The 25366-nt window shown below is 43.1% G+C and overlaps 1 protein-coding gene and 1 non-coding gene across 2 annotated transcripts; both read right to left on the bottom strand.

Annotated features, from left to right (window-relative positions):
• Positions 1 to 6945: 6945 nt before the first annotated feature.
• Positions 6946 to 7016, bottom strand: TRNAG-GCC. Its single transcript has one exon. It is a non-coding gene; the product is annotated as a tRNA-Gly (tRNA).
• A 472-nt stretch (positions 7017 to 7488) lies between these two features.
• Positions 7489 to 9448, bottom strand: LOC119309607 (S-adenosylmethionine decarboxylase proenzyme-like). Its single transcript, XM_037585581.1, has 2 exons — positions 9294 to 9448; positions 7489 to 8987 (listed from the first exon to the last, which is right to left on the bottom strand). Exons 1-2 carry the CDS (start codon positions 9420 to 9422, stop codon positions 7809 to 7811), a joined length of 1308 nt encoding a protein of 435 aa, XP_037441478.1. The 5' UTR covers positions 9423 to 9448; the 3' UTR covers positions 7489 to 7808.
• Positions 9449 to 25366: the final 15918 nt, after the last annotated feature.

The raw sequence follows: 25366 nt of genomic DNA, 5'->3' as shown, positions 1-25366 counted from the left end.
ATTTGAACTACAAGCACATGCTCTAATGCATATAAATTGGTTGAAAATTCAAATATGTGTCCTTGGTTACATGCTTATGTCCCATGCAAGAAATGGGAATGAATGTCAAACACCCTGCCAGATTCCTGGTTTTTAAATTCTAGTAAATCCAAAACTCGTCTAAAATTCATGAAACTTGACATGCTATCATGGAGCAGCATCAACATGTCGTGGTAAAAATATTGTCCCATTTGGGGCGGGTTTGGGGATATGCTTCTTACAAACCAAAGGCTCTCACAACAAGTCTGATGGTTTCGGTAGGGTACGTCGCACCTTTGGGGACGAAATGATATCCGCTGCCTCTTATTGCTTTCAAAACATTTCTAGTGTCAACATAGAACAATATGTCGTGTCAATTTTTGGGAATTTTTGGGGTTCGTTTGGACATTTTTATGCATTAATTGCATTTTCAATGCATTTATGAGCACAATTCAAATTGTAACTACATGCACATGCTCTAATTGCATATAAGTTGGTTGAAAATTCAAATATTTGTCCTTGGTTGCATGCTTAGGTCCCATGCAAGAAATGGGAATGAATGTCAAACACCCTGCCACCGTCACTCGGCCGCAAACATTGAGATTCCTGGTTTTCAAATTCTAGTAAATACAAAACTCGTCTCAAATTCATGAAACTTGGCATGCTATCATGGTGCCATGGTAAAAATATTGTCCCATTTGGGGCAAGTTTGGGGATATGCTTCTCACAAACCAAAGGCTCTCACAACAAGCCTGATGTTTTCGATATGGTACATCCCACCTTTGGGGATGAAATGATATCCGCTGCCTCTTATTGCTTTCAAAAAAATTCTAGTGTCAACATAGAACAATAGGAGTGTCGTGTCAATTTTTGGGATTTTTCGGGGTTCGTTTCGACATTTTTATGCCTCAATTTCGTTTTTAATGCATTATGAGCACAGTTCAATTTTAAACTACATGCACATGCTCTAATGCATATAAATTGGTTGAAAATTCAAATATGTGTCCTTGGTTGCATGCTTAGGTCCCATGCAAGAAATGGGAATGAATGTCAAACACCCCGCCACTGTCACTCGGCCGCAAACATTGAGATTCCTGGTTTTTAAATTCTAGTAAATCCAAAACTTGTCTAAAATTCATGAAACTTGGCATGCTATCATGGAGCAGCATCAACATGCCATGGTAAAAATATTGTCCCATTTGGGGAAGGTTTGGGGATATGCTTCTCACAAACCAAAGGTTCTCACAACAAGCCTGATGGTTTCGGTAGGGAACGTCACACCTTTGGGGACAAAATGATATCCGCTGCCTCTTATTGCTTTCAAAAAAATTCTAGTGTCAACATAGCACAACATGAGTGTTGTGTCAATTTTTGGGATTTTTCGGGGTTTGTTTGGATATTTTTATGCATTAATTGAGTTTTCGATGCATTTATGTGCATAATTCAAATTTTAACTATATGCACATGCTCTAATGCATATAAATTGGTTTTGAAAAATCAAATCTTTGTCCTTGGTTGCATGCTTAGGTCCCATGCAAGAAATGGGAATGAATGTCAAACATCCTGCCACCGTCACTCGGCCGCAAACATTGAGATTCCTGGTTTTTAAATTCTAGTCATCCAAAACTCGTATGAAATTCATGAAACTTGGCATGCTATCATGGAGCGGCATCGACATGCCATGGTAATTTTTTGTCCCATTTGGGGCAGGTTTGGGTATAAGCTTCTCACAAACCAGAGCTTCTCACGACAAGCCTGATGGTTTCGGTAGGAATGTCCCACCTTCGGGGACGATACGATATCCGCTACCTCTTATTGCATTCAAAATTTTTCTAGTGTCAACTTAGAACAACAGGAGTGGTGTGTTAAATTTTGCAATTTTTCAGGGTTTGTTTGGATATTTTTATACATTAACTGGTTTTCTAGGCATTTTATGTGCATAATTCAAATTTGAACTACATGCACATGCTCCAGTGCATATAAATTGGTTGAAAAATCAAATCTTTGTCCTTGGGCACATGCTTAGGTCACATGCAAGAAATTGGAATGAATTTCAAACACTAGGGCACTGTTGATTGTTGGCAAAACATTGAGATACTTTGTTTTTAAATTCTAGCAAATCCAAAACTCGTCTGGAAGTCATGAAACTTGGCATGCTATTATGGAATGGCACCCGACATGTTGTGGTATTTTTCGTGTCCATTTTGAGAGAAGAAGCACTCGAATTACAGCCAACAAAGGCATTTTCAAACAAATAGCTGCCACTCTAACCTCGCAAACGTTTGTATAATTCAAATCGTGTGTGTTATGTTAACCATTCACATGACGCCATGTGTCTTCGTTCTAATGGCTATAGGAGGTGTCGTGCGGATAGCTGCTTGACTGAACGGGAGGCGTGCGAGCGCAGTCCGGTGTGCAGGCTGACCGAGAGGCGTGCAAGCTGTCCTCCGATGCGTAGGCTCACCGTGTTGCACAATAAAGGCTGTAAAGGGGGATCTACAGCAGCAAGGACCAGCTTCCCTACCGCTAGCTCATCTAACAGAACTCCCAAGTTAAGTGTGATGAGGCTGGAGTAGTCATGAGATGGGTGACCAGATGGGAAGTGGACTCAATATTAACTAGTTGGATGGGAAACTGTAAAGGTTTATTATACACCTTTGTATTATAAACCTTTGTACTGACCCATCCCATCTAGTTAATATCGAGGTCTTTGCTTTGTAATTTTTGACATTGTTTGTTTTCTGAACACATGTTGGCTTGAAGAAAGTCTATCTCGTTACTTTTTGATAATTGTTTATACGCAAGCAACTAGTTTGCATTTTTCAAAGCTTTTGTTACGAACAGAATCGCACATGAACTTACTATAGTAACCATGTGTGTTATAATTTCTCATCGCAAACAGTTCATCCGAGTGGGTTGTTTTCTACGTAACACACAGATCTGGTTTACATGAATCGTTTGTGTTCTTTTGGTTGATTGCAAATGTCGCATATCACACACATCTTGTTAAGATGAACCATTTCCGTTCTCTTGCCTAATCGAAAACAGTTTCTCTGAGTGAACCGTATGCCGTATATCACACACACCTTGATCTGGCTGGTCGTTTCTGTTGCATTCCCTAATAGCACAAAATTCATCGGAGGGAACTATATGTCGTACTCCCTCCGTTCGGAATTACTTGTCGCAGAAATGGATGTATCTAGACGTATTTTAGTTCTAGATACACCCATTTCCGAGACAAGTAATTCCGAACGGAGGGAGTATATCGCACACACATTGATATGGTTGCACGTTTCTGTTGTTCTTCCTCATCGCAAACAGTTCTTCTGGATCAACCGTATGCTCTGCATCGCACATGCAACTAAAATCGGAACCGTGTTTGATGCATCGGTCATCGCAAACGTTTTGGACATTTTTGACGGTTCTCTAACACCACCGTTTGAGATTATTGCATCGCACACAGTTTTTCGAAGGGTCTCTGATTGTAGTGTCGCTTAGCACCATCCTCCAGTATTGATAGGTCTCCTCCTTCAATCCCTAGCAAATCAACGAGTTTGAGTGGCTAGAGAGAGAGAGAGAGAGATCAGGCAAAAAAGCTTGAAGGGCACTAATGGAGGAGAGAGAGAGATGCAAGAGGTTAGGAGGTAGGTAGAAGAAACCCCCTTTATACACGGACCCCCTTTTTCCAACCGTTACAACAGTTTTTACACTGCAGCGATACAATCGCTCAAGACCCCGGTACAACCGGGATTCACGGGAAGGCAGCAGTAACCCTAGCAAGTGTTACAACGGGTGGCACGAGCGGTAGTACCGGTTAACAATGAGTAACCAGACCAATCGCTCGCCTACCGCTCTGAAATAGAAGGGAGTCACCCCTATGGGCGATGGTCGAGCGGTAGTTGCACCGGAACTACCGCCTGACCCTGGAACCAGAGATGACTAGGTCCAGAGCGGTACAACCACTCGGGACACCGGTAGTACCGATTAGCAGAGCACAACCGGGACAACCGGGCCACCACCACCCAAGGACCGCCCCATCACAAACAAAGTCCGGCGGTTGGGCGGTACCTAGCTAGTACAACCGCCTGTCAGGCACCTCCTGGGTTTTCCCATAGCAGAGGCGGTACCACCGCCCGGGGGCAGCGGTACTACCGCTGGGCATGTACCTGGGAGGTGCAACCCTAGGGTATCACCCCTAGGTCGGTGGTTGAGTCAGAATAACAGGGCATGTGGTACAACCGCCCTAGAGGGCAGTACAACCGCTAGGAGGTAAAAACACTGGTTAGAAGGAGAAAGGGGACCTCTCTCTACTCAACCGGAATGGAACGGTGGGTGAAGAGAAATGTGTACGTGCATTGATTCACCCAATACCTTCCGATGTGGATTCACTCTTAATAGTACGGGTTTCCTACGACCAAAGAAATAAACACGCAGAAAACACCGTCTTCGATCTTTTTCGTCCAGAGGGAATGCCTAACCGACTTGTACTTAAACATAGAGTACCTCAAGAACTTGGCACACGATTAGACCACAAAGATAGTTGTCATCATCACCAAAACACAAAGATGGGAAATGTCCTAACAAACACGCCGACACAAACGGATACAAATTTTGTCCGTTGGAGTCGACATTTTGGGCGGTGTCCGTCCCTGTTCATGTTTGGGTGGTCAATGCGTGGGCAGACACATTTTCATCTGCGCAACCGGTATGCAGCCAATTTTTGAACTTTTTGCATACATATGAAAAGTTCAAACGAAATAGTTGCGCAACCAAATAAAAAAAGTCATAGTTGACAAACCAAATGGAATTTAAATTGTCACAGATACATTTAAAAGAAAAGATCTAATACATGTATTGTTTGCCAAGGTGAGCCCACATATGCTCAACCAAATCATCTTGTAGTTGAATGTGAGTTGCCTAATCATGAATTTCATGATGAAATTAGGTGAGGTGTGCAAGCGTTGTCGCTCCTCCATGCTCAGACACAACATTTTCACCCTGAAATTGAAACCCCTGGTCGATACGATCAGCTAGGTAGTATCATTTGTTGTAGTGGTGGCTATTGCTCTCAACATTGACCTTTGTGAAGTTTTCTTCTGCAAGCCTTCCGAACACTAGAGAACATTGAAGCACGTTGATGTCATTGTGAGAGTCGGTCGTGCCGAAAAAATAGTTTCAAATCCATAGATATTGTGTAGCCACTGCCTCAAGTATGGCAGTGCAAGCTTCACATGACCCCTATACTGCCCCTGCCAAGCAGATGATAGTTCTTCCACGTCTAGTGCATACAATCTATGCTACCAACCATCCTTGTAAAGCCCCTATCTACATTGATTACCAACAACCGAGTTGCATCTGCAGCAGTTGGCTCTCTCAAGAACTCCGGGCCAAACACTGCTACCACGGCCTTGTAGAACTAGTACATGGATTCTAGGCACGTGGACTCACTCATGGGAACATACTCATCAATAAGATCATCCGGTGTTCCCTACGCAAGCATCTGAATAGCTACAATGCATTTCTGATAAGAGGAGAAGCCAACCTTTCTCAAGGCATCCTCCTTGGATATGAAATAATCATCGTATGTCACCACCCCCTCCCGAATACCATTGAACACATATCTAACAACCATCCAGAAGCGGCGACGAAATAGCTTGTGTTTGAAGAGTGGGGCAAGTGGACTTGAAGCAGTCTTCCTAGAGTAAGCAATGGCCGCTCTCCGCGTTACGATTCAACGTCAGAGCATGGCGCGGGATCGAGCCCCTAAAATTCGGCCAGTACCTAGCAATATGGTCATGGACGACCAAAATAGCAACCACGGACTACTTATCGTCCAACAACGAATCGTCCAAATCGCAAATGAAGTTGTTGAAGAAGTACCCATCTCCACTATCAATTTGTACCTTGCGGGCGAAACGTCAAATACCTTGCGAACGTGGTGGGAGAAGCTGGCCGGTCAAGAGCCCCGCGCCTCTCCCAAACCAGGCAGCAGGCCGGTCGGCGTGGAGGCGACCGTGGCGGTGACCGTCAAGCGAGGACGCCGGGCTTGGGAGCATTGTCGGCGATGGTGAAGGCAAGGGGGTGGCATGGCCGTGGGGATGGTACGACGACGGCGAAACCAGCCCACCAACGTCGGCAAAAGCGGTTGCCCTCGGATGATGCGTGTTGCTGGGGGAGGTGTGTGGGTGCGGGCGACGGCCTGAGCCGCGTCCAACAGGGTGGAACAAGGCAAGGATGGGTGATCAGGTGTCATTGTTGCGGATGGAAGAGGGGGAGAACGACCAATGTGTCATGCATGGACAGAATTGCCCTTAGGGATTTGGTAACTTCGTGCACAAGCATGAATGTTCGAGTTGTCTACCGAGGTCGGTCAAGAGCCCCGCGCCTCTCCCAAACCAGGCAGCAGGCCGGTCGGCGTGGAGGCGACCGTGGCGGTGACCGTCAAGCGAGGACGCCGGGCTTGGGAGCATTGTCGGCGATGGTGAAGGCAAGGGGGTGGCATGGCCGTGGGGATGGTACGACGACGGCGAAACCAGCCCACCAACGTCGACAAAAGCGGTTGCCCTCGGATGATGCGTGTTGCTGGGGGAGGTGTGTGGGTGCGGGCGACGGCCTGAGCCGCGTCCTACAGGGACGGAACAAGGCAAGGGTGGGTGACCAGGTGTCATTGTTGTGGATGGAAGAGGGGGAGAACGACCAATTTGTCATGCATGGACAGAATTGCCCTTAGGGATTTGGTAACTTCGTGCACAAGCATGAATGTTCGAGTTGTCTACCGAGACCCAATCCTTAAAATTTGATTAAGTATAGCGTATGTCCCAAAAGGAAATGAATATAAAAAAGGTGAGAGATGCACCAGCCGGGAATCGAACCCGGTTAAGTATAGCGTATGTCCCAAAAGGAAATGAATATAAAAAAGGTGAGAGATGCACCAGCCGGGAATCGAACCCGGGTCTGTACCGTGGCAGGGTACTATTCTACCACTAGACCACTGGTGCTTTGATGTGCAATTTGTAAAAGCCTTAATTATTTAAGCGATAGTATTCTTTTCACTGATAAGATCACTGAGAGTATATTTCAGTTCAAGTGTTGACCAACTAAGCTTTTAACTACGTACGGAAGTGATAAACTCAGTTCGGTGGGTTCTAGTCCAGTTATCTGGTGTTCCATGTTCAGTTGAGTGATAGTTTTAGGCACGTGAGGAGACGAAGGGAGGACGCCAGCGTGTCATAAAGAAAGACAAAAACTCAATTCAGCAGAGCTACTCTGACATGGCACATAAACCAGCAGAAACCAACTAACTCAAAAGAAAATTGACCACAGTACAATTTCCTTTGGCTTCTCTTCTAGACAATATTCAGTATAATGTATGCCGAAGACTGACACAAGACAAATAAGAAGCCTGGTTACAATATCAGGCAAACACAACTCGCATGTCGGACAAGATTAACGGAGAACTCCAACATTTGATTGAACATAGTGTCAAAAACACTCTCATATTATGAACGAGGTAGCAGTAAGTTACAATATCGTCCTCCCCACAAGAGCATTGGCGACAGACATAAATATTTAGTACATTCTCCCCAGAATAGACTCTTTTGCTCACTATGGCAGACGCAGCAGACCATCTAGAGCACTTATTCGGCAGGAATAACAACCGAAAAATAATAAAAGCAGTAACACGGGATACAGTACGCTTTGCCGGTCACCCGGCCAGCTGCTTAACCGAAACTACTATAGCAGGACACCATCTCAGAGACTTCAAACGTCTCTGGAACCGCAGATTTCTCTCAGGCAGCGACACCTTTCTCGGTCACCTTCTTCTCCACTCCCCAGACGCACGCCTCCTCGCCCTGCGCGGCCATCTCCATCCCGTCGCTGCTCCAGCCATCATCCAGGGTCGACCTCGGGGACACGGCGCCAGGGGCAACCGCACTGAAGCTCTGGTACATGAGCAGGCCACCGCCCGGAAGCTCCTGCTCGACGAGATCGTCGCACAGGTAGGAGCAGACCTCGGCACCGGCCGCCCATGATTTGGCGAAGCCTTGGCCACCGAAGATGGTGACGGCGACGGAGAAGTCTGACGGGCGGAAGCATGACAGCACCCTCTTGATCAGGTCACTGTAAACCAGGGAGCCAGGGTTGAAGTTCATCGCTTCATAGCTCGCGTAGCTGAAGCCCTCCTCAGGAGTGACGTGGATGGTGGAGGCTGCAGGGCCGGAGACGCCGTTCATCGAGTACCCGCACGGGTCGAAGTCGAAGTCACAGATCTCCATCTCGGGGATGATAGCAGAGATGCCAGAGACCTTGGTCATCTCCTTGGCCGAGGAGCAGCCGCCGTCGGCAGAGTTCTTGAAGAACACCGCGGCCTTCCTGGCGTCCAGCCCAGTCATGCACATCTCGAGCGTCACCATGGGCTGCTCAGGCTCCTCCGTGGCGTAGTAGACGTGCCACATCTTCTTGGGCCTGAACGCATCACCCATCACATATGCATTGCCACCTGACTTGAGGCCACCAAAGAAGCCGTTCAGCACGGACACCTCCTCCGAGAAGCTGCGGTGCGGCGCCGGCTGCGCGCCGGGGAAGATGAACGTCCCGCGGGAATACTTGGCTGAAAGAAGTGGCAGCGACAGCTCCGCAGCAAGCTCAAGGATGCGGGGAATCGACAGCAGGAGCTTTGTTGTTCCACAGGTTTTGATGACAACCTTGTGGGAGTACACAAAGAGGCTCGACTCCGAGAGCACATAAGAATCAAACTGCTTGTTCGAGAGCTGGGACACAATGGTGCACCGTGCAAGATCGAGGAAGGAGTCGATCTGGTGTCGAGAGAGGGCGCGAAGGCCACGGCCGCACGGGTCCACAAAGACAGGCGCGTGGGAGAAAGTTATCTCGAGGCGCTTCTCGTAGCCCTCAAACCCAATAGGGGAGGCGGGGGCAGGGGCCCAGCAGTCAGCCAAAGACATTTCCATCTGATCAAGTGTCGCGAGGAAGAAGGGAGGATGATAGAGGACAGAGGAGATCGGATAGGACAAGCCAAGTAGCGGAGGAAGCAGCCAGCCAAGGGAGATTTATTGGACAAAAGGAAAGGGAAATTGCAGTAAAGAATCCTATGCTACGTTGAAAGGCATGCGAAGGGAATATCAGGAGGGCTTGCGGGCGCACTGCAAAACAAAGATCAGAGTGTAATTGTTAGAAACAAGAGTATCAAATGCATCAATGAGCATATTCAAATTTGCATCTATGTAACTACATTGGTTAAGTCTTGTGGTGCTTACGTTGGAGTAGGCAGCAGACTGGAACTTCTTGATTCCTCCGGCAGGGCGAACGTCCTCAATCTTGTAACCGAGGGGAGCTTCGTACATGGAATTACTACTACTAGACTTCTTGCCGGCTTTTGACATCATTAGAACATTCACACTCGTTCCTTCGTGCTGATGATGAGAGAAGAAAAAAAGTTAGTGACTCGAGTAATATGGCAGTAACATGCGGCATTATTAAGACCTGAAGAAGCAAACGCCTATTTAGCTGATGAGCATAATTCATATGGTTATAGTACAGTCGATTGGGAGTAGTAGCAAACACATGAGCTCATGAGCATACTTTTAGATGGTTAAAGCAAATATGTTTAGACAATCATGAACCACTTGAATTAGACACACTGCATATTCCTTAGGATTGGCCTAGAATCAATTCCGTAATCTTTTTAGAAGATCGAGCCTATCAATTAACTATAGAACAAAAGGAATTAACAATTTGGAGTGTAATGTGGGCACAGAAAAGCAGTAGCATCCGATATGTCAACCATATTACTACTAGATACCTAAAGCACAAAAAAATGTGTTGCATTTTTATCTCCAGGTTTTCCTCCAGGACAAAATGTGTTATAATTGGCACTAAATGCGTAATTAAAAGACATCAAATAAAAAATCAATGCAAACCAGAGCCCGCCCGGTGAACATAATTGCGTAGCCTATTGCGGAAAAGTTGGAAAAGTGTACAAATGACCAGACGTTTCCATAAAATACGCTGCGTTTTGCAGGCTGGGAAGGTTTGACTATCATAAACAAAGACAACACAGCAGACAAAACAGAGTATGAAAGACTGTAGATTCACGCTTCATGGCATCATCAACAATTAAACTCCACTCCAACAAACAATGGATGCATAAGCGACGTTTTTCTCGGATCACCGCCCCCGCGAGAAGCCCTAGCAAGATCAGACGCACCAGGAGATTCTCATCTCTCCCTAAAATAAAAGTACTCCGAAAAAAAATCCCAGCACATCATGTAGAACAGGGGAGGACGAGACCCAAGAAAGAAATCCCCTGCCTAAGCAGAGCGCGATCCCCCGCTGCCAAAAAGGACCCCGGAGAACCTAAATCGAGATCCAGAACAAAACATTGCGGGCAGGACGCGTACTACAAAATCGCAGGGCGAAGACAGGGAAACTCACGCTTCTTGGAGGACGAAGCTCTGGCTGTTGCGGCCTTGGGTTTCAGATCGACGGAGTTCCTAGGTTACGAGGCACGGGCGGTTTGCTCTTTCGAGGCGATCGGCTCGAAGAGGTTTGGGTTTGTTTTCGATGGGAAGGTGTGTCGAGGCTGGGGCGGCCACTGGGTGCTATTTATAGTGGACGCGAACGGTGCGGCCGGCCGAGCGGGGTACGGAGAGGCGGTGGGAAGCGGCTACAAGTTTAGGGCCTTGCTTCCGGGCTTCCGGGCCTATTCGCTATTCCCGTCCCGTATTTTTGGGTGACAACTAAAAACTCACGTGCAAAACCTCCTGGCCGAGCAGTCATGAGACATTGGTCAACAAACATCAACGTTTCCATTAAAGAAAAAACATTGCCGTCTCGAGTGTTTTTTTTTCTTTTTTGGCCACACCTGCGAGGACTAAAAGATCTGAAGTGAGGGCAGCGGGATCCCATCCCCGCCATCGGCCATCAAAGCGTCGGGCAAAGGGGGGATGAATCTAGGGGCTCGCCGGCAAAGTGTGGAAGGAAGAGTTTGCCTTAACCGCCGAGGAAACGCGGAGAAAATGCTTGGAAATAAAATCATATTTCTTTTTTCAGGTACTATTATGTACTCTTACTAAAAGTACGTTATCGAAAATGTACAGAGAGATTTCTCGCAAGAAAATGTATAAAGACATGTGGTACAAATTCGGAAGAAAAGGCAGAACATCTATCCACGATACATGCATGTGTGTGGGTATTCCAGAAAAAATGATCCATTGGCCTTAGATCTACATAATATTGCCTAAATACTCCTTGCGTTTTTATTTACTTCGCATATTAACTATGACCTAAGTCAAACTTTCCAAGGTTTGACAAAGTTTATCGAAAACAATCTAAACTTTCACAATAAAAATTATATATGATATGAAAATATATTAAATGATGATTCTAATGGTATTGATTTTGTATTGTGGATGTTATTTTTTTGTATAAACTTGGTCAAAGTTTTTGAAAGTTTGACCCGAAGCAAAGTTAATATGCAAAGTAAATAAAAATGGAGGGAGTATACCATACTCCTTAGACCCGCATAATTATATGGTGAACCCTAGCCACGTGCACTCCTCTCGTCGCATCGTCGGTCCCCCTTCTCTTCCACCAATCTCGACGGCGTCGGGGGACAGGGGCATTGTGGAACTGGTGGTAGTAGTAGTTTGGGGTTCTTTCCTGTAGTTAGGGTTGTTGAGTTGTCGGTGTCCTGGTCGGTGCCTCGAGGCGGCTCCGAATGTGCGTCTAGCACGGTCAGACGACACATGGATGTGTGCCTTTAGTGGATCTACTTGGGTCTGGTCAGCTTTGGACTCCGTTGAATCTGGTTGGATTGGGTCGACTTTGGTCTCCGGCATATCCTTCTAATATGGTCAATGCTCATGGTGGTTGGTGTGTTTGTAGGTACAGTCCTTCTAATCTACACTTTTTATTCATGAGCAATAGTTGTTACTCCGAGCCTTAGCACGACGACTTTTCGATTGTACAAGAGTTGCCCCACTCCGGTGACAGAGGGGCAATGACGGTGGCTCACCTTTGACTCGTTCCGGTGCTTGTAGTCGTAGCTAGGTGATCCATTGATCTGGTTGTAATACTTTTTTTACTTCGATGAATCTGCGTGCTGTTGTTACATCTTATCTATAAATCGAGAGAATTTTTCATATAAAAATATTATATTAATAATTGTACGGTTAAATCTATGTACATGTTCATAAAAAAAACTACACCACTTATATCTAAATAATTATACTTCATTTGAGTGGTAGAGATTGTAATTTGGTATGACACTTTTTTGTGTTGGTTTCGCCCAAATTTTCCTGTTAGAAAAAAATATTTCAATTGTTCATTATTAACATTTTTCAATTGTTAGAAATTCTAAGAAGAAAGCAAAACATCCTCTCTCAGACATTTGATACATCCATTTTTCATCATCTTTCAATTGTTCATTATTAACCATGTCTTACATATTATGTCAACTATCTTATACCTTTTCCTATGTTATTTTGCAAGTTTCAACATAGGAGGGGGAAGTGCCAGAAAGCTATAAAAATTAAACTACTCCATCTTATCATCCTCTTCTAGGCTTTATGATTTGTCGAATTAGCTGACTTTTTTTCACATGGCATCGCATTGCTAGCGTCACTCATGTAAGTCTATTCCACATATTAGGTTTCCCGCTAACTTAATATTTGTTGTTTGTTGTCAGATATGTTTATGTATTTATCAATATAGGAGTAGCTTTGATTTTATTCTCTCGCCCAAGACATGATAACATGTCTTATATTTACCTTACACGATAGTGGATCTCTTGTATCTTAATAATTAAATTACCCTTATGGTGTCCTTTTAAGACACCTCCACCCCCATCTCACCCCACCACCTAGGCGGATCCTGTGATTTCGCCGGGGTGGGGGGGGGGGCACTAGATCCAGGGCCCTCAAACTAAACATAAGAAAACACAAGAAAATATGTTGAATTGACAACAAAAGGGAATACATTATTTTTGTTTCTCTTATAAGTCTCTTCTTCACTAATATGTCCCATTAATATTATCCTAATTTCTTGGATCACAATAATCTATAAAAAAACTGGTGGGTTGTCAAGACTAGTAGATGATTTGAATGCCCATGATCACTCACTTTGTTATCATCCATGTTGATGTTAACACTGAACTGTGTAAAGCCCTCATCTTATGGATAACATTTGTTTATTCCTCCATAACAAGTATTGGCATGTCGCTAAAATAAAAAATGATAACCCCAATAATATCTATGCATTAAGAGTATTTAATATATTAATTATCAATGGCCATTCACAACAATGAAGAGGCAATGTTGATGATCATTTATAAATTTTAATGAATCATCATGGTAAATCTTATAGGGCATAGACTACCTATGTAGATGAAGATCAAATACATGCCTCATATTCTTTGCAACTTATATAATTGTGCCTTCACGGTGTGATCTTGTCTCTCGAACAGTCAACATGGTCGCATGGGTGGCAACGGCTTGACTATATGTGGCAATCTGATCCTGGTTGTACTCTACTATTGATGTGCATTAAGGAAGGATAAAAGGAACAATTTCATTATAATTACCCCTAATTAATCGCATATAACTGGTACTCCCTCCGTTTTTATAATCTTTGGGTATTAGATTTGACTGAAATCAAACTCCATCAAGTTTGACCAAGTTTATAAAAAAAATGTGGACATTTACAATAACCAATCTATATGTTGTGAAAGTATATTCAATAAAGAATCTAGTAGTATATATTTGTTACTCTATATGTTAATAGTTTGTGTATAAACTTTGTCAAAGTTTATAAACTTTGTCAAAGTTTATAAACTTTGACTTTGATCAAACCTAATATACGGAGTAAATAAAAATAGAGGGGGTATGTTTCTAATCGTACTAGGTAGAGATCCCAAATTTAATCATAGCAGGAAGCAAATTAGGGAGAACAAGTACGCCTATTTTGGGAATCACAGACTCAAGAAGAAAAATGTAGCAAGAAGGAAAGCTCGGGACTCCGCCCCTGCCTCACTCCTTTCAGGGTCGGGCCTGCCACCACCCCCGCTACTAGAAAATTCTCTGCCATCTCAAAAACACGTGTTCTATATATAATTATTCAGTGAGTAGCGTGTTTTTTTGGTTTATGGTACAATAAGTGGTATAGACCACTTGAAACGAGTGGTTAGCTATCTAAAAAACAGTCAACAAAGTACTATAGGTAATATATTTATATTATATACAATTTCTCTAAATTATACATGTTACACTCTTTAATTTTACCTCTCTCTAAGAAGATAGGATGCCTTGCATATATTCGGATGGGCATTATTTGACCCTAAATGGTAAAGAAATACCGATGAGCAGATAATTTAGTATCAACCCCTTTGACTCAAGGGTATAGAAAAGTGCCCCAGCATTTGGCAGGAAAAGGTTTGCTCAATGGCATGAGGAATTTTTCCTTTTATAGTTTGGTTAATAAATGAATGCATAATTTGACTATTTTACAGAAAAGTGCCATCTTTGTTTAGCGCGTGTACCCACTTTGGCATCTTAATTTGCGGTCGTTCCTTTCTCAAGAGGGCAGTTCTTCTCTTTACGCAGAAGCTACCACAATGTTGTAACGTTCTTTGGTCCGGAGATCTCGGCGGGGAAAACCCTCTAACTATGGGTTCCATTTTCCTTGTAGAAACACTTAAGTAAAAGTAGATGTATCCACACACAAACTGAAGGCATGTACTGAAACTTGAAATCACGGACATTAAAGAAAATTGAAAACACGGAGATTAAAGATTTAGGGGGTGTTTTTTTTCAGGGACTTTTTGGTGTAGGATCTAGAAAAAGTCCCTCTTAGAGACTTTTTAACCAAACAGGAGGGACTACTAGGGATTAAAAGTGGTTTTTCGGGACTAAATGAACAAGACTCTCAAGGAGAGTCTTTTTTGGGACTTTTTCAACAATGTTCCTCCCTGCACCCATTGCCCCGCCGCCCCATGGTGTTGTTTGGTTGTTATTTTTCTGCGTACTAGGGGTAACATGATCATTTAATAATCTCTAAGAAGGGACTAGAGACTTTTTAGTCCCTGGAAACAAACAGGGAGAGACTTTTTAGGGACTAGAGACTTTTTAGTTGGGACTAAAAAAATCCTAGGACTTATGAACCAAATAAGGCCTTAACAAGATCATTACATGCTCCTCGCTATCAATGAGAAAATCATCTCTCAACAAAATAGCATCATGTCTTGACGATGCATACACGACCTCGAACCCGGGTTTAATCCATGGTTGGCTGGGCTACAACCAACTCAAGAAGAGTGAAGTGCACTGTAGGTCCTTAAACTATTTCAAGGGTGTCACATAGGTCCTCGAACTATAAAAATCGTCATTTAGGTCCTCGAAGTACAGTAAGTGTGTCATCCAGGTCCAAAATCTCACTAACCCCCTCTAAATGGCCAACTTTTTTTAAACTCGCGAATATTTTTTAAAGTCGCGGATATTTTTCCCAAATTCATCGTTCGCGAACATTTTTTTAAAGTCGTGAATATTTTTTCCAAATTTACCGTTCGCTAACTTTTTTTAAAATCGCGAATATTTTTTTAAAGTCACGAATATTTTTTCCAAATTCATCGTTCGCGAACATTTTATTGAAGTCACAAATATTTTTCCAAATTCATCGTTCGCGAACTTTTTTTGAATTAATGACCATTGTTACTGTTCACGCGCCAGGGTCTCTTCGATGACAGAGGATCTCATTTTTTCTGATATTTTTTATATTTGTTCTTTGTCGTGTACTGTTCATCACGCACAGGAATTCAGGACTGTTTGCCGCGCACTGTTACGGTTACTGTTTACGTGCCAGCTGGCCAGCATGGAGATTTTGGACCTGAATGACACACTTACTGCACTTTGAGGACCTAGATGACGATTTTCGTAGTTCGAGGACCTACGTGACATCCCTGGAATAGTTCAAGGACCTACAGTGCACTTCACTCACTCAAGAACCATCCGATGAATGATAGATTCTCCCGCAAGATGGGAGCAACAGGCTCCACTATGTCATCTTGCTTCTCCTTCTTCCTTGTATAAGTTTTTGCTAATTTTGTTTTAAGAACGAAAAAAAAGGACGAGAAAACATTGGTTAAAAAGCAAGAAAGTGGCATAATATTTATAGTTAGCTGCAGCGTTTGACCAGTTTATTCTGAAACTAAAACGTCTTCTTTTCACCGAAGATTTCGTAAAGCCCCTGAATTCTAGCATGTCCCTTTCCTCCATAGTCCACTACAGACTCGTAAAAGACTGGTGCCTGGACTGCCGGTGTTAAACAACTAATCACAGTAGTACTAAAATATAATTGGAGCTTATCCTCAGCATCTTCCTCGAGACATTCCCGTAACTTGCACGCTTATGCTTGGGAATCCTCAGCTTCTACAGGCTCCATGAAGGTGATGAAGCCATTAGCTGTACTAAAATATAGTGCAGTTTGCAATTATTTGCCAATCATGTTAATCTAATCCTGGGGTTTAGCGAGGAGACTTCCCCGTATCCAGGCTGAGCTGGTCGCCACGGCCACTCCCCCCGGCTGATTATTATTCTAGAGCAATAATGTCGTTGTGGAGTATATATGCGCTCGAGTTGGATCCGATTGCAGACACCACCCAGCTGGTGCTGACATGGCAGAACAAGCACGATTAATTTTGGTCGTCTTTAGTTATGAATCTCCGCTACTCGGTAAGTGCCTTTGTCACGCATCACCACCTGTTCGTTGTGTTATTTTAGTTCTCAATCATGCCAAAGTTGTCTTCGCCAAATGTTTACATATTATTTTGCGACGCATGCTCCCCGTATGCTTGGACACTACACAACCTTGGTCCAACTTACAGCATCCCGAAATTCGCAAGGGGCACGCCCGTGCGGGACCATGCACCTGCTCAGCCCTGTTCGGCCGCACGATTGCTTCGTGGTCCGCAAAGGCGTTGGATTCCGTATGAGGGCTCACTAAGTTTTAAGTTTTAGTTTTTGAAATTTGTTCATTTTGTCGTATGTTCGAATCAAGTTTCAGTGCTTAACACTTGGTGAAGTTTTTAAAACTCGTTCAAAATCTATTTAAAAGTGGTCCTAAAGGTCATTGTCACAAGGAACACGAATATGCAAAGAAAAAATATTGTAAACTTTTGGTTAAAAACATATAAAAGATCAGAAATCAAAAGCCCAAAGAAAAATGGAGTCAATGCCCCGGCGCCTAGGTGCCACAAATCTCTCTCTTAGAGCATTTCCAATTGTAATGGACAACTATGCCCCCTCCCCGCCCCATTTTTCTGCGGACATATCCAAACATGTCCATGGATAGCAGCGGCGATCCACATTTTCTCGCCCATGCAATGTGACATGTTATTTGTCCGCCCCTAAGCCTGTGTGTCGGGGACGGCTCAGAGCTGCAAGAGAGAAGTGATGGAAACTTGGGTCAGTATCCACCGCCGGGGTGTCTGGGACGACCTGGAGTTGCAAGATCCCAGTCGGGCTACTCAGAAGGGCGCAGAGCTGGATAAGCCACAACAAGCCGATAAGAAGCTCGACTCACCCTGCCCGGCCACCGGGAAGGGCGCGAAGCTCGACAAGCCGCCCCAGGTTTCCATCAGTAACTAGTGGAGGGCACCGAATTGGACTCCGTCGCTAGCGCACTAGGTGCGAGGGTCCGCCTTCGATTCAGATCCAAAGCCAGAGCCGGATGTAGCAGCGCGGGATGAGATGGAACCAGAGCAGGAATAAGAGGGCGAAGAGGAGAGCAGTGAAGAAAGTGAGCTAGGGTTTGGGGTGTGGGTAGGCCAGGCCAGGTTGGGTCAATGTGGCGAACACGTCCGAGCAGGCCAAATCTGCCCCACAGCTGGGTGTGAGGGTCCGCGGATAGTCTAGACATTTGGTTAAATTTTCAGGATGCCGGATCTATGAAACACGAGATTTAATAATAAAACATCTCAAGCCTCATACTAAACTTCGTAAAGCGTGTTCCTAGTATAGCCCTCTTCTTCACAAATTTTCTTAACTAAAGGGAAACCCCAAAGGACTAAAGCATGACTTTGGTCTCACAACCAGCATACTCGAGTGCAACATAGAAGGACCGCGGAAAGCCATCCCTTTGTAACAAAGTCCACTATGCCAGCAAGATCAAAATAATTGCAATTTAGAGGGAAGCAACAAGAACATCAAGTATAAGATCCAATCTAATACCCGCAAAAAATGCAATACTCGCACATCACCATGTGTTGTGCATCATACTTGCATCTACTCGTAGAAATCTCATGTTGTCACTGTTGAGGAACATACTACAAAAGAGAGAAATTATCGTACTAACAAACATGCCCATGATCACTATGAAGATGCAACGATAGCGATCGTATTACGACAAACAATGTTTCCCGTGCACTAGTTGAGGGAGTTGTTGGCAAAAACTCATCGATTCCCGCATCTAGATTATACCTCCCATCCTCAAGAATATTACCAAGGTGATCCACCAATCTAGCACGAAAAGTACGACACCTCTGCGGTATCCACGCATACTGTATGAACGATTCGACAACACTCCATTGTCCAGGACAAAGTCCTAGCAGAGAACTACAGAGGAAGAGGAGTAGCCTTTCAGCGTGTCGGTCAAATCGAGAGAGATGTGTGGCACAAAGGTGAGGGAGGGCGCAGTCAAGAGTTGTATCTTTGGGGCAGGCTGCCCCTCCCCTCTATTTAGAATGGACAGAGTGGCCTCAGCGAGGAGGGTTGCCCACACAAAAAATCTTGCCACCCAAGTTAGGGGCACCCGACTTGGCATGGCCCCCAGCTAAGGGGGCAAATAATTTTCTGGCCCATAATGGTCCACATGGTTGCTGCCCATAGGGAAGCCTAGTAGGGCCTTTAAGAATGTTTCAAAAGGTTTTGCAACATTTTGGGCCATTCTGAAAGCTTTCATGGGCTTACAGGGCCTTTCGGGACTCTCTCGGGCACCTCCGGAACTCTCTGGACATCACCATAACATTTTTGAAAACATCTAAAACACTTTCGGTGTTTGTCTCTCATATTTCTTTGATTTCCTAGTACTCTATCAAACTGCTAGCCATTGAGCATGTGACCCTGCAGATTTGAAAATAAGGGACATGACCCGGAACACCTTTCAATCAATATTTAACACTGAAGCCTGGACACCCATATTAATTACCACATGCACATGAAGATATTTATCGAGCAAACCTTCAACATGTTTACACAACCCCCTTTGCTTTGCAATACGTAACATGGCCTTAGGCAAGACTTTTATGGGTATCCTTCTGAAGCAACTCTTTGATCAAAATACCATGTTATCCTCGTTACATGTTTGTTCTCTTTTCTCATTTTTGTATTTTAGTATCCCCGTGATCACTATCATGTTTTGTCTGACTAGATGATGATGCATAATGTAATCTGAGTGGACCTTAAGAGTATATCTCATGTTGGGGAACACGGTAATTTCAAAAAAAAAAAACCTACGATCACGCAAGATCTATCTAGGAGATGCATAGCAACGAGAGGGGAGAGTGTGTCCATGTACCCTCGTAGACCGAAAGCGGAAGCGTTTAGTAACACGGTTGACGTAGTCGAACTTCTTCACGATCCAACCGATCTAAGTACCAAACGTACCGCACCTCCGCGTTCAACACACGTTCAGCTCGATGACGTCCCTCGTGCACTTGATCCAGTTGAGTACGAGGGTGAGTTCCTTCAGCACGACGGCGTGGCAATGGTGATGATGATGTTACCGGCGCAGGGCTTCGCCTAAGCACTACGATGGTATGATCGAGGTGTGTAACTGTGGAGGGGGCACCGCACACGGCTAAGAGAAACTTATGTATTCTAGGGCGCCCCTCTGCCCCCATATATAAATGAGGGAGGGGGAGGCCGGCCGGCCCTAGGGGGCGCGCCCAAGAGGAGGAGTCCTACTAGGACTACTATCCTAGTAGGATTCCCCTACAAGGAAGAGAGGGGGAAGGAAGGAGAGGGAGATGGAGTAGGAAAGGGGGGGGCGCCCCCCCTTCCCTTGTACAATTCAGACTCCAAGGGGTGGGGGCGCGTCCTGCCCTGTCTGCCCTCCTCTCTCTCCACTAAGGCCCATGGTGGCCCATTAGTTCCCCCGGGGGGTTCCGGTAACCCCTCCGCCACTCCGTTTTTACCCGAAACCACCCGGAACACTTCCCATGTCCGAGTAACATGGTCCAATATATCAATCTTTATGTCTCGACCATTTCGAGACTCCTCGTCACGTCGGTGATCTCATCCAGGACTCCGAACAAACTTTGGTCATCAAAACACATAACTCATAATACATATCATCGTCGAACATTAAGCGTGTGGACCATACGGGTTCGAGAACTATGTAGACATGACCGAGACACATCTCCGGTCAATAACCAATAGCGGAACCTGGATGCTCATATTGGCTCCTACATATTCTATGAAGATCTTTATCGGTCAAACCGCATAACAACATATGTTGTTCCCTTTGTCATCGGTATGTTACTTGCCCGAGATTCGGTCATTGTTATCATCATACCTAGTTCAATCTCATTACCGGCAAGTCTCTTTACTCGTTCCGTAATACTTCATCCCACAACTAAATCATTAGTCACATTTCTTGCAAGGCTTATAGTGATGAGCATTACCGAGAGGGCCCAAAGATACCTCTCCGTAACACGGAGTGACAAATCCTAATCTTGATCTATGCCAACCCATCAAACACCTTCAGAGACACCTGTAGAGCATCTTTATAACACCCATTTATGTTTTGATGTCTAATAGCACACAAATTGTTCCTCCAGTATCCAAGAGTTGCATAATCTCATAGTCTGAGGAACATGTATAAGTCATGAAGAAAGCAGTAGCAATGAAACTGTAACGCTCATAATGCTAAGCTAACGGATGGGTCATGTCCATCACATCATTCTCCTAATGATGTGATCCCGTTCATCAAATTACAACACATGTCTATGGTTAGGAAACTTAACCATCTTTGATTAACAAGCTAGTCAAGTAGAGGTATACTAGGGACATTATGTTTTGTCTATGTATTCACACATGTACTAAGTTACCGGTTAATACAATTCTAGCATGAATAATAAACATTTATCATGAAATAAGGAAATAAATAATAACTTTATTATTGCCTCTAGGGCATTTTTCCTTTAGTCTCCCACTTGCACTAGAGTCAATAATCTAGATTACAAAGTAATGATTCTAACACCCGTGGAGTTTTGGTGTTGATTGTATTTTGCTCGTGGAAGAGGCTTAGTCAATGGGTTTGTAACATTCAGATCCGTATGTATCTTGCAAATCTCTATGTCTCCCTCCGACACTTGATGACGGATGGAATTGAAGCGTCTAATACGTCTCCAACGTATCTGTAATTTATGAAGTATTCATTTGTTATTTTATCATCCTTGGGTGTTTTACAATCATTTTATAGCAACTTATATCATTTTTGGGACTAACCTATTGACCCAGTGCCCAGTGCCAGTTGGCGTTTTTGCTTGTTTTTTACATCGTAGGAAATCAATATCAAACGGAGTCCAAAATGCAATGAAACCTTACGGACATTTTTTCTGGACCAGAAGGAACCCAATGGGCCTGAGCTGCACCTGGGGGTGCCCCGAGGGGGGCACAACCCACCAGGGCGCGCCAGGACCCCCTGGTGCGCCCAGGTGGGTTGTGCCCACCTCGGTGGCCTCCCGCACCCCGTCTTTGCACTATAAATTCCCAAATATTCCAAAACCCTTCGGGGTAGCCCTAGATCAGAAGTTTCGCCGCCGCATGGTCTCTGTATCCACGAAAACCAATCTAGACCCCGCTCCGGCACCCTGCCGGAGGGGGGAATCATCTCCGGTGGCCATCTTCATCATCCCGACAGCCACCACGATGAGGAGGGAGTAGACCACCCTCGGGGCTGAGGGTTTGTACCAGTAGCTATGTGTTTGATCTATCTCTCTCTCTCTCGTGATCTATATCATGAGCTTTGTTAATATAGTCGGATCATATGATGTTCCTCCCCTCTATACTCTTGTTATGATGAATTGAATATGTACCCTTCAAAGTTTTGTCTTGTCGGATCGAATATTAAGAGATGAGAACACATGATATATGTCTTGCAATATGAATACTTCAGGTGACAATGAGGTATCTTATTAATTCACTTGATATGTGTTATGGCATTCAACTCACGGATTCCGGCGATGGTATTGGGGTAATCTATGCATAGGGTTGATGCACGTTTTTCTCCGACGAAAACTTTGGGGTCTCTTTATAGTTCTTTGTGTGGATTGAGTATTATAAATATGAATTTGCTTTGGTGTTATTCTAGTACGAACTCTAGGATAGATCGAACGGAAAAAATAGCTTTGTGTTATTTTAGTACGAACTCTTGAATAGATCAAACAGAAAGAATAGCTTTGAGGTGGTTTTGTGACCTACAACAATTCCTATCTTTTGTTCTCCGCTAATAGGAACTCGGGAGTGATTCTTTATTGCACTTTGTGGGATAATCATATGATCCAACTATGTTAGCATTGTTGAGAGGTTGCACTAGCGAAAATACGAACCCTAGGCCTCATTTTTAAGCATTGCAACACCATTTTTGTGCTCGTTTACTATTTTCTGCCTTGCTGCTTTTATTTATTCAGATTATAAAAATATATTTCTACCATCCATATTACACTTTTATCACCATCTCTTCGGCGAACTAGGGCACCTATACAATTTGCCATTGTGTTGGGTGTGTTGGGGACACAAGAGATTTCTTGTATTTGGTTGCAAGGTCGTTTGAGAGAGGCCATCTTCATCCTACACCTCTCACAGATTGATAAACCTTAGGTCATCCACTTGAGAGAAAATTACTATTGTCCTAAAAAACTCTGCGCTTGGAGGCCCAACACGTATCTACAAGAATAAAGTTGCGTAGTAGACATCAAGCTCTTTTTTGGTGCCATTGCCGGGGAGGTGAGTGCTTGAAGGTATATCTTTAGATGTTGCAATTTAACCTTTCAGTTTCTTGTTTTATCACTAGTTTGGTTTATAAAAGAAAACTACAAAAAAAATATAATTAAGGTTGCATCATATTATTGATCATATTTATAATATCTTTCTTGAAAATGATGGTTCGAAAAATTGTGCTCAACTGATAGAAGAAGAATTTAATAAAATGATTGGCATGAATGATGAGCATGATTGCAATGTTGTTAGTATGAATTCTTTGAATATCCAAAATGCTAATGATGAGTGCACTAGCCATGATAATGATGTCTCCTATAAGAATGTCAATTTTTGCGGAGTAAATTGGGAGTGCACACACACACACCAAAAAGGGAAGATAGATTTTGTACGAAGCATAAATATTTAGAAACAAAAAAGTTGCAAGATAGGCTAGATGATTATGCTGAAAGATTCAATATCTTTCGCCATCCTTGTGAACTTTGCAATGAACATGGTCATTTAAAGCTCCAATGCTATTTGTTTTATGATAAATTGTGTCCAAAAATTGTGATAACTTGATTACCCTTGAGCATCATAAAGAGATTAGTCTTCTTTTGGGGTATGAAGAAATGAAATGTATAACTAAGGATGTTCCAAAATTTAATCTCAATAGAATTCTTGATTTTCATCTAGAGGAAATTCGTATGTTTTGTGCGGTAAATTGCATTGAGAATCCTTATATTGAAAATTATCTAAAGACAATAAAACAAATAGAGCATGAAGATAGTACTAATGAAAGGGAAAATATTTCCCAATGCCCTCCTAGTGTTTATGACGAATCAGGTAACGAGGAGGAGCTTCCTATCCAATCAATCTCTTCAACAAGATGCTCGGAAAAAATGATTAAACCCACACGTGAGGTGGTGAAGAAGAAAAAGAAAAGAAGAAAAACTAGAGATAAAAAGGTAACTCTCCCAAGTAATATTGCTCCTATCACCATTGTGCCTCATGAAAGTGAATCAAATATGTTGATGGAGGATGATGATATTGAGTATGATTTTGATGCCTACTACTTGTTGTGATGATTATGACTGGGAAGACAATGATGTCTCTTATGATATTAAAAATCTTTTTGGCACTTGCTTGGAAGAATATGATAATAATGTTTGCTATACTATTGGTGCCATTCATGCTATTGATAAGAATGATTATGATGATATGCAAAACCACAAGCTTGGGGATGCTATGTTTGATGAGTATGAAATGTTTGAAGATTTATTTGCTGAAAATAATGCTTATCCTAAGCTTGGGTATGCTTTGCATAATAAATATGATCCTTTGATTCCTTCTACTTTCGATAAGAAAATTTATTATGATGATAGCATGCCTCCTATTTATGATGATTACAATGATGAAAGTGGGTTTGGAAGAGTGTCAACTCTAGGTAGTAGCGATCCCACTATTTTGGAGGGTATTGAATCTTATTAAAATATTGATGGAAGTGGATTTGGAGAGGTCATGACTTTATTTAGTGATACATCCACTATTTTGGAAGAGGTTTCAATTGACTATCATGAGAACAAAGTTGCTACTTATGATGATTATTAAGATGACATGGATGCCATAAAGAGTAATAAATTATCTATGCTTTTGGATCATGAAAAGAATGCTTTATGTGATGGTTATATGGATGAATCTATTCATGATTCTACTGAAAACTATTATGAGAGAGGAACTTATGATTCATGATGCTCTTGTTATGTTTCAATCTTTATCTTTTATGCAAGCATCATATAACTCATCATGCCTAGCTAAAAGGCATTAAAGAAAAGCGCTTGTTGGGAGACAACCCAACACTTTTACCTACTGTTTTTGTAGGTTCACATGATTAGGCTACAGTAGTAATCATGTTTTATTGTCTTTGTTTCAATAAAGTTCCAAGTAAAGCCTTTGGGATCATGTTGGGTGATAGTTGACTTGATCTTGCTGAAAAACAGAAACTCTTGCGCTCACGAAAATAGCTCTCAATTTTAACAGAAGAGTGATTTTGAGTTGATTCTTTTTGCAGAAGATTAATATACAAATTTATCACGTGGTCCAAATTTTTTCATAATTTTTGGAGTTAGTTAAGTATAATGAATCTTGCATGCTTTACAGATTGTACTGTTTTGGCAGATTGCTGTTATTTTTGCATTGTTTGCATATGTTTGCTTGCTTAATGATTCTATTTGGGGGTAGGAGTATTAAATATGCAGAGGCATTTAGTATGCATTGTTGAATAATAATTTTAGTGATTTTCTACAGTAGAGAATAATAAGGTTTTGCACTGATTTATACTAACTTATCTCACGAGTTCT

The sequence above is a fragment of the Triticum dicoccoides genome, chromosome 5B (genome assembly GCF_002162155.2).
Source record: "Triticum dicoccoides isolate Atlit2015 ecotype Zavitan chromosome 5B, WEW_v2.0, whole genome shotgun sequence".
Lineage (NCBI taxonomy): Eukaryota > Viridiplantae > Streptophyta > Magnoliopsida > Poales > Poaceae > Triticum > Triticum dicoccoides.
The sequence above is the reverse complement of the archived record's forward strand: the minus strand, read 5'-3'. Positions and strand labels throughout refer to the sequence as shown.

What these genes read in the sequence shown, in the direction of transcription:
- LOC119309607 (XM_037585581.1), bottom strand. Translation starts at nt 9,422, where the DNA reads ATGATGTCAAAAGCCGGCAAGAAGTCTAGTAGTAGTAATTCCATGTAC. An exon ending in AGTCTGCTGCCTACTCCAAC is followed by an intron (nt 8,988 to 9,293) that starts GTAAGCACCACA and finishes ACACTTGATCAG; the next exon opens with ATGGAAATGTCTTTGGCTGA.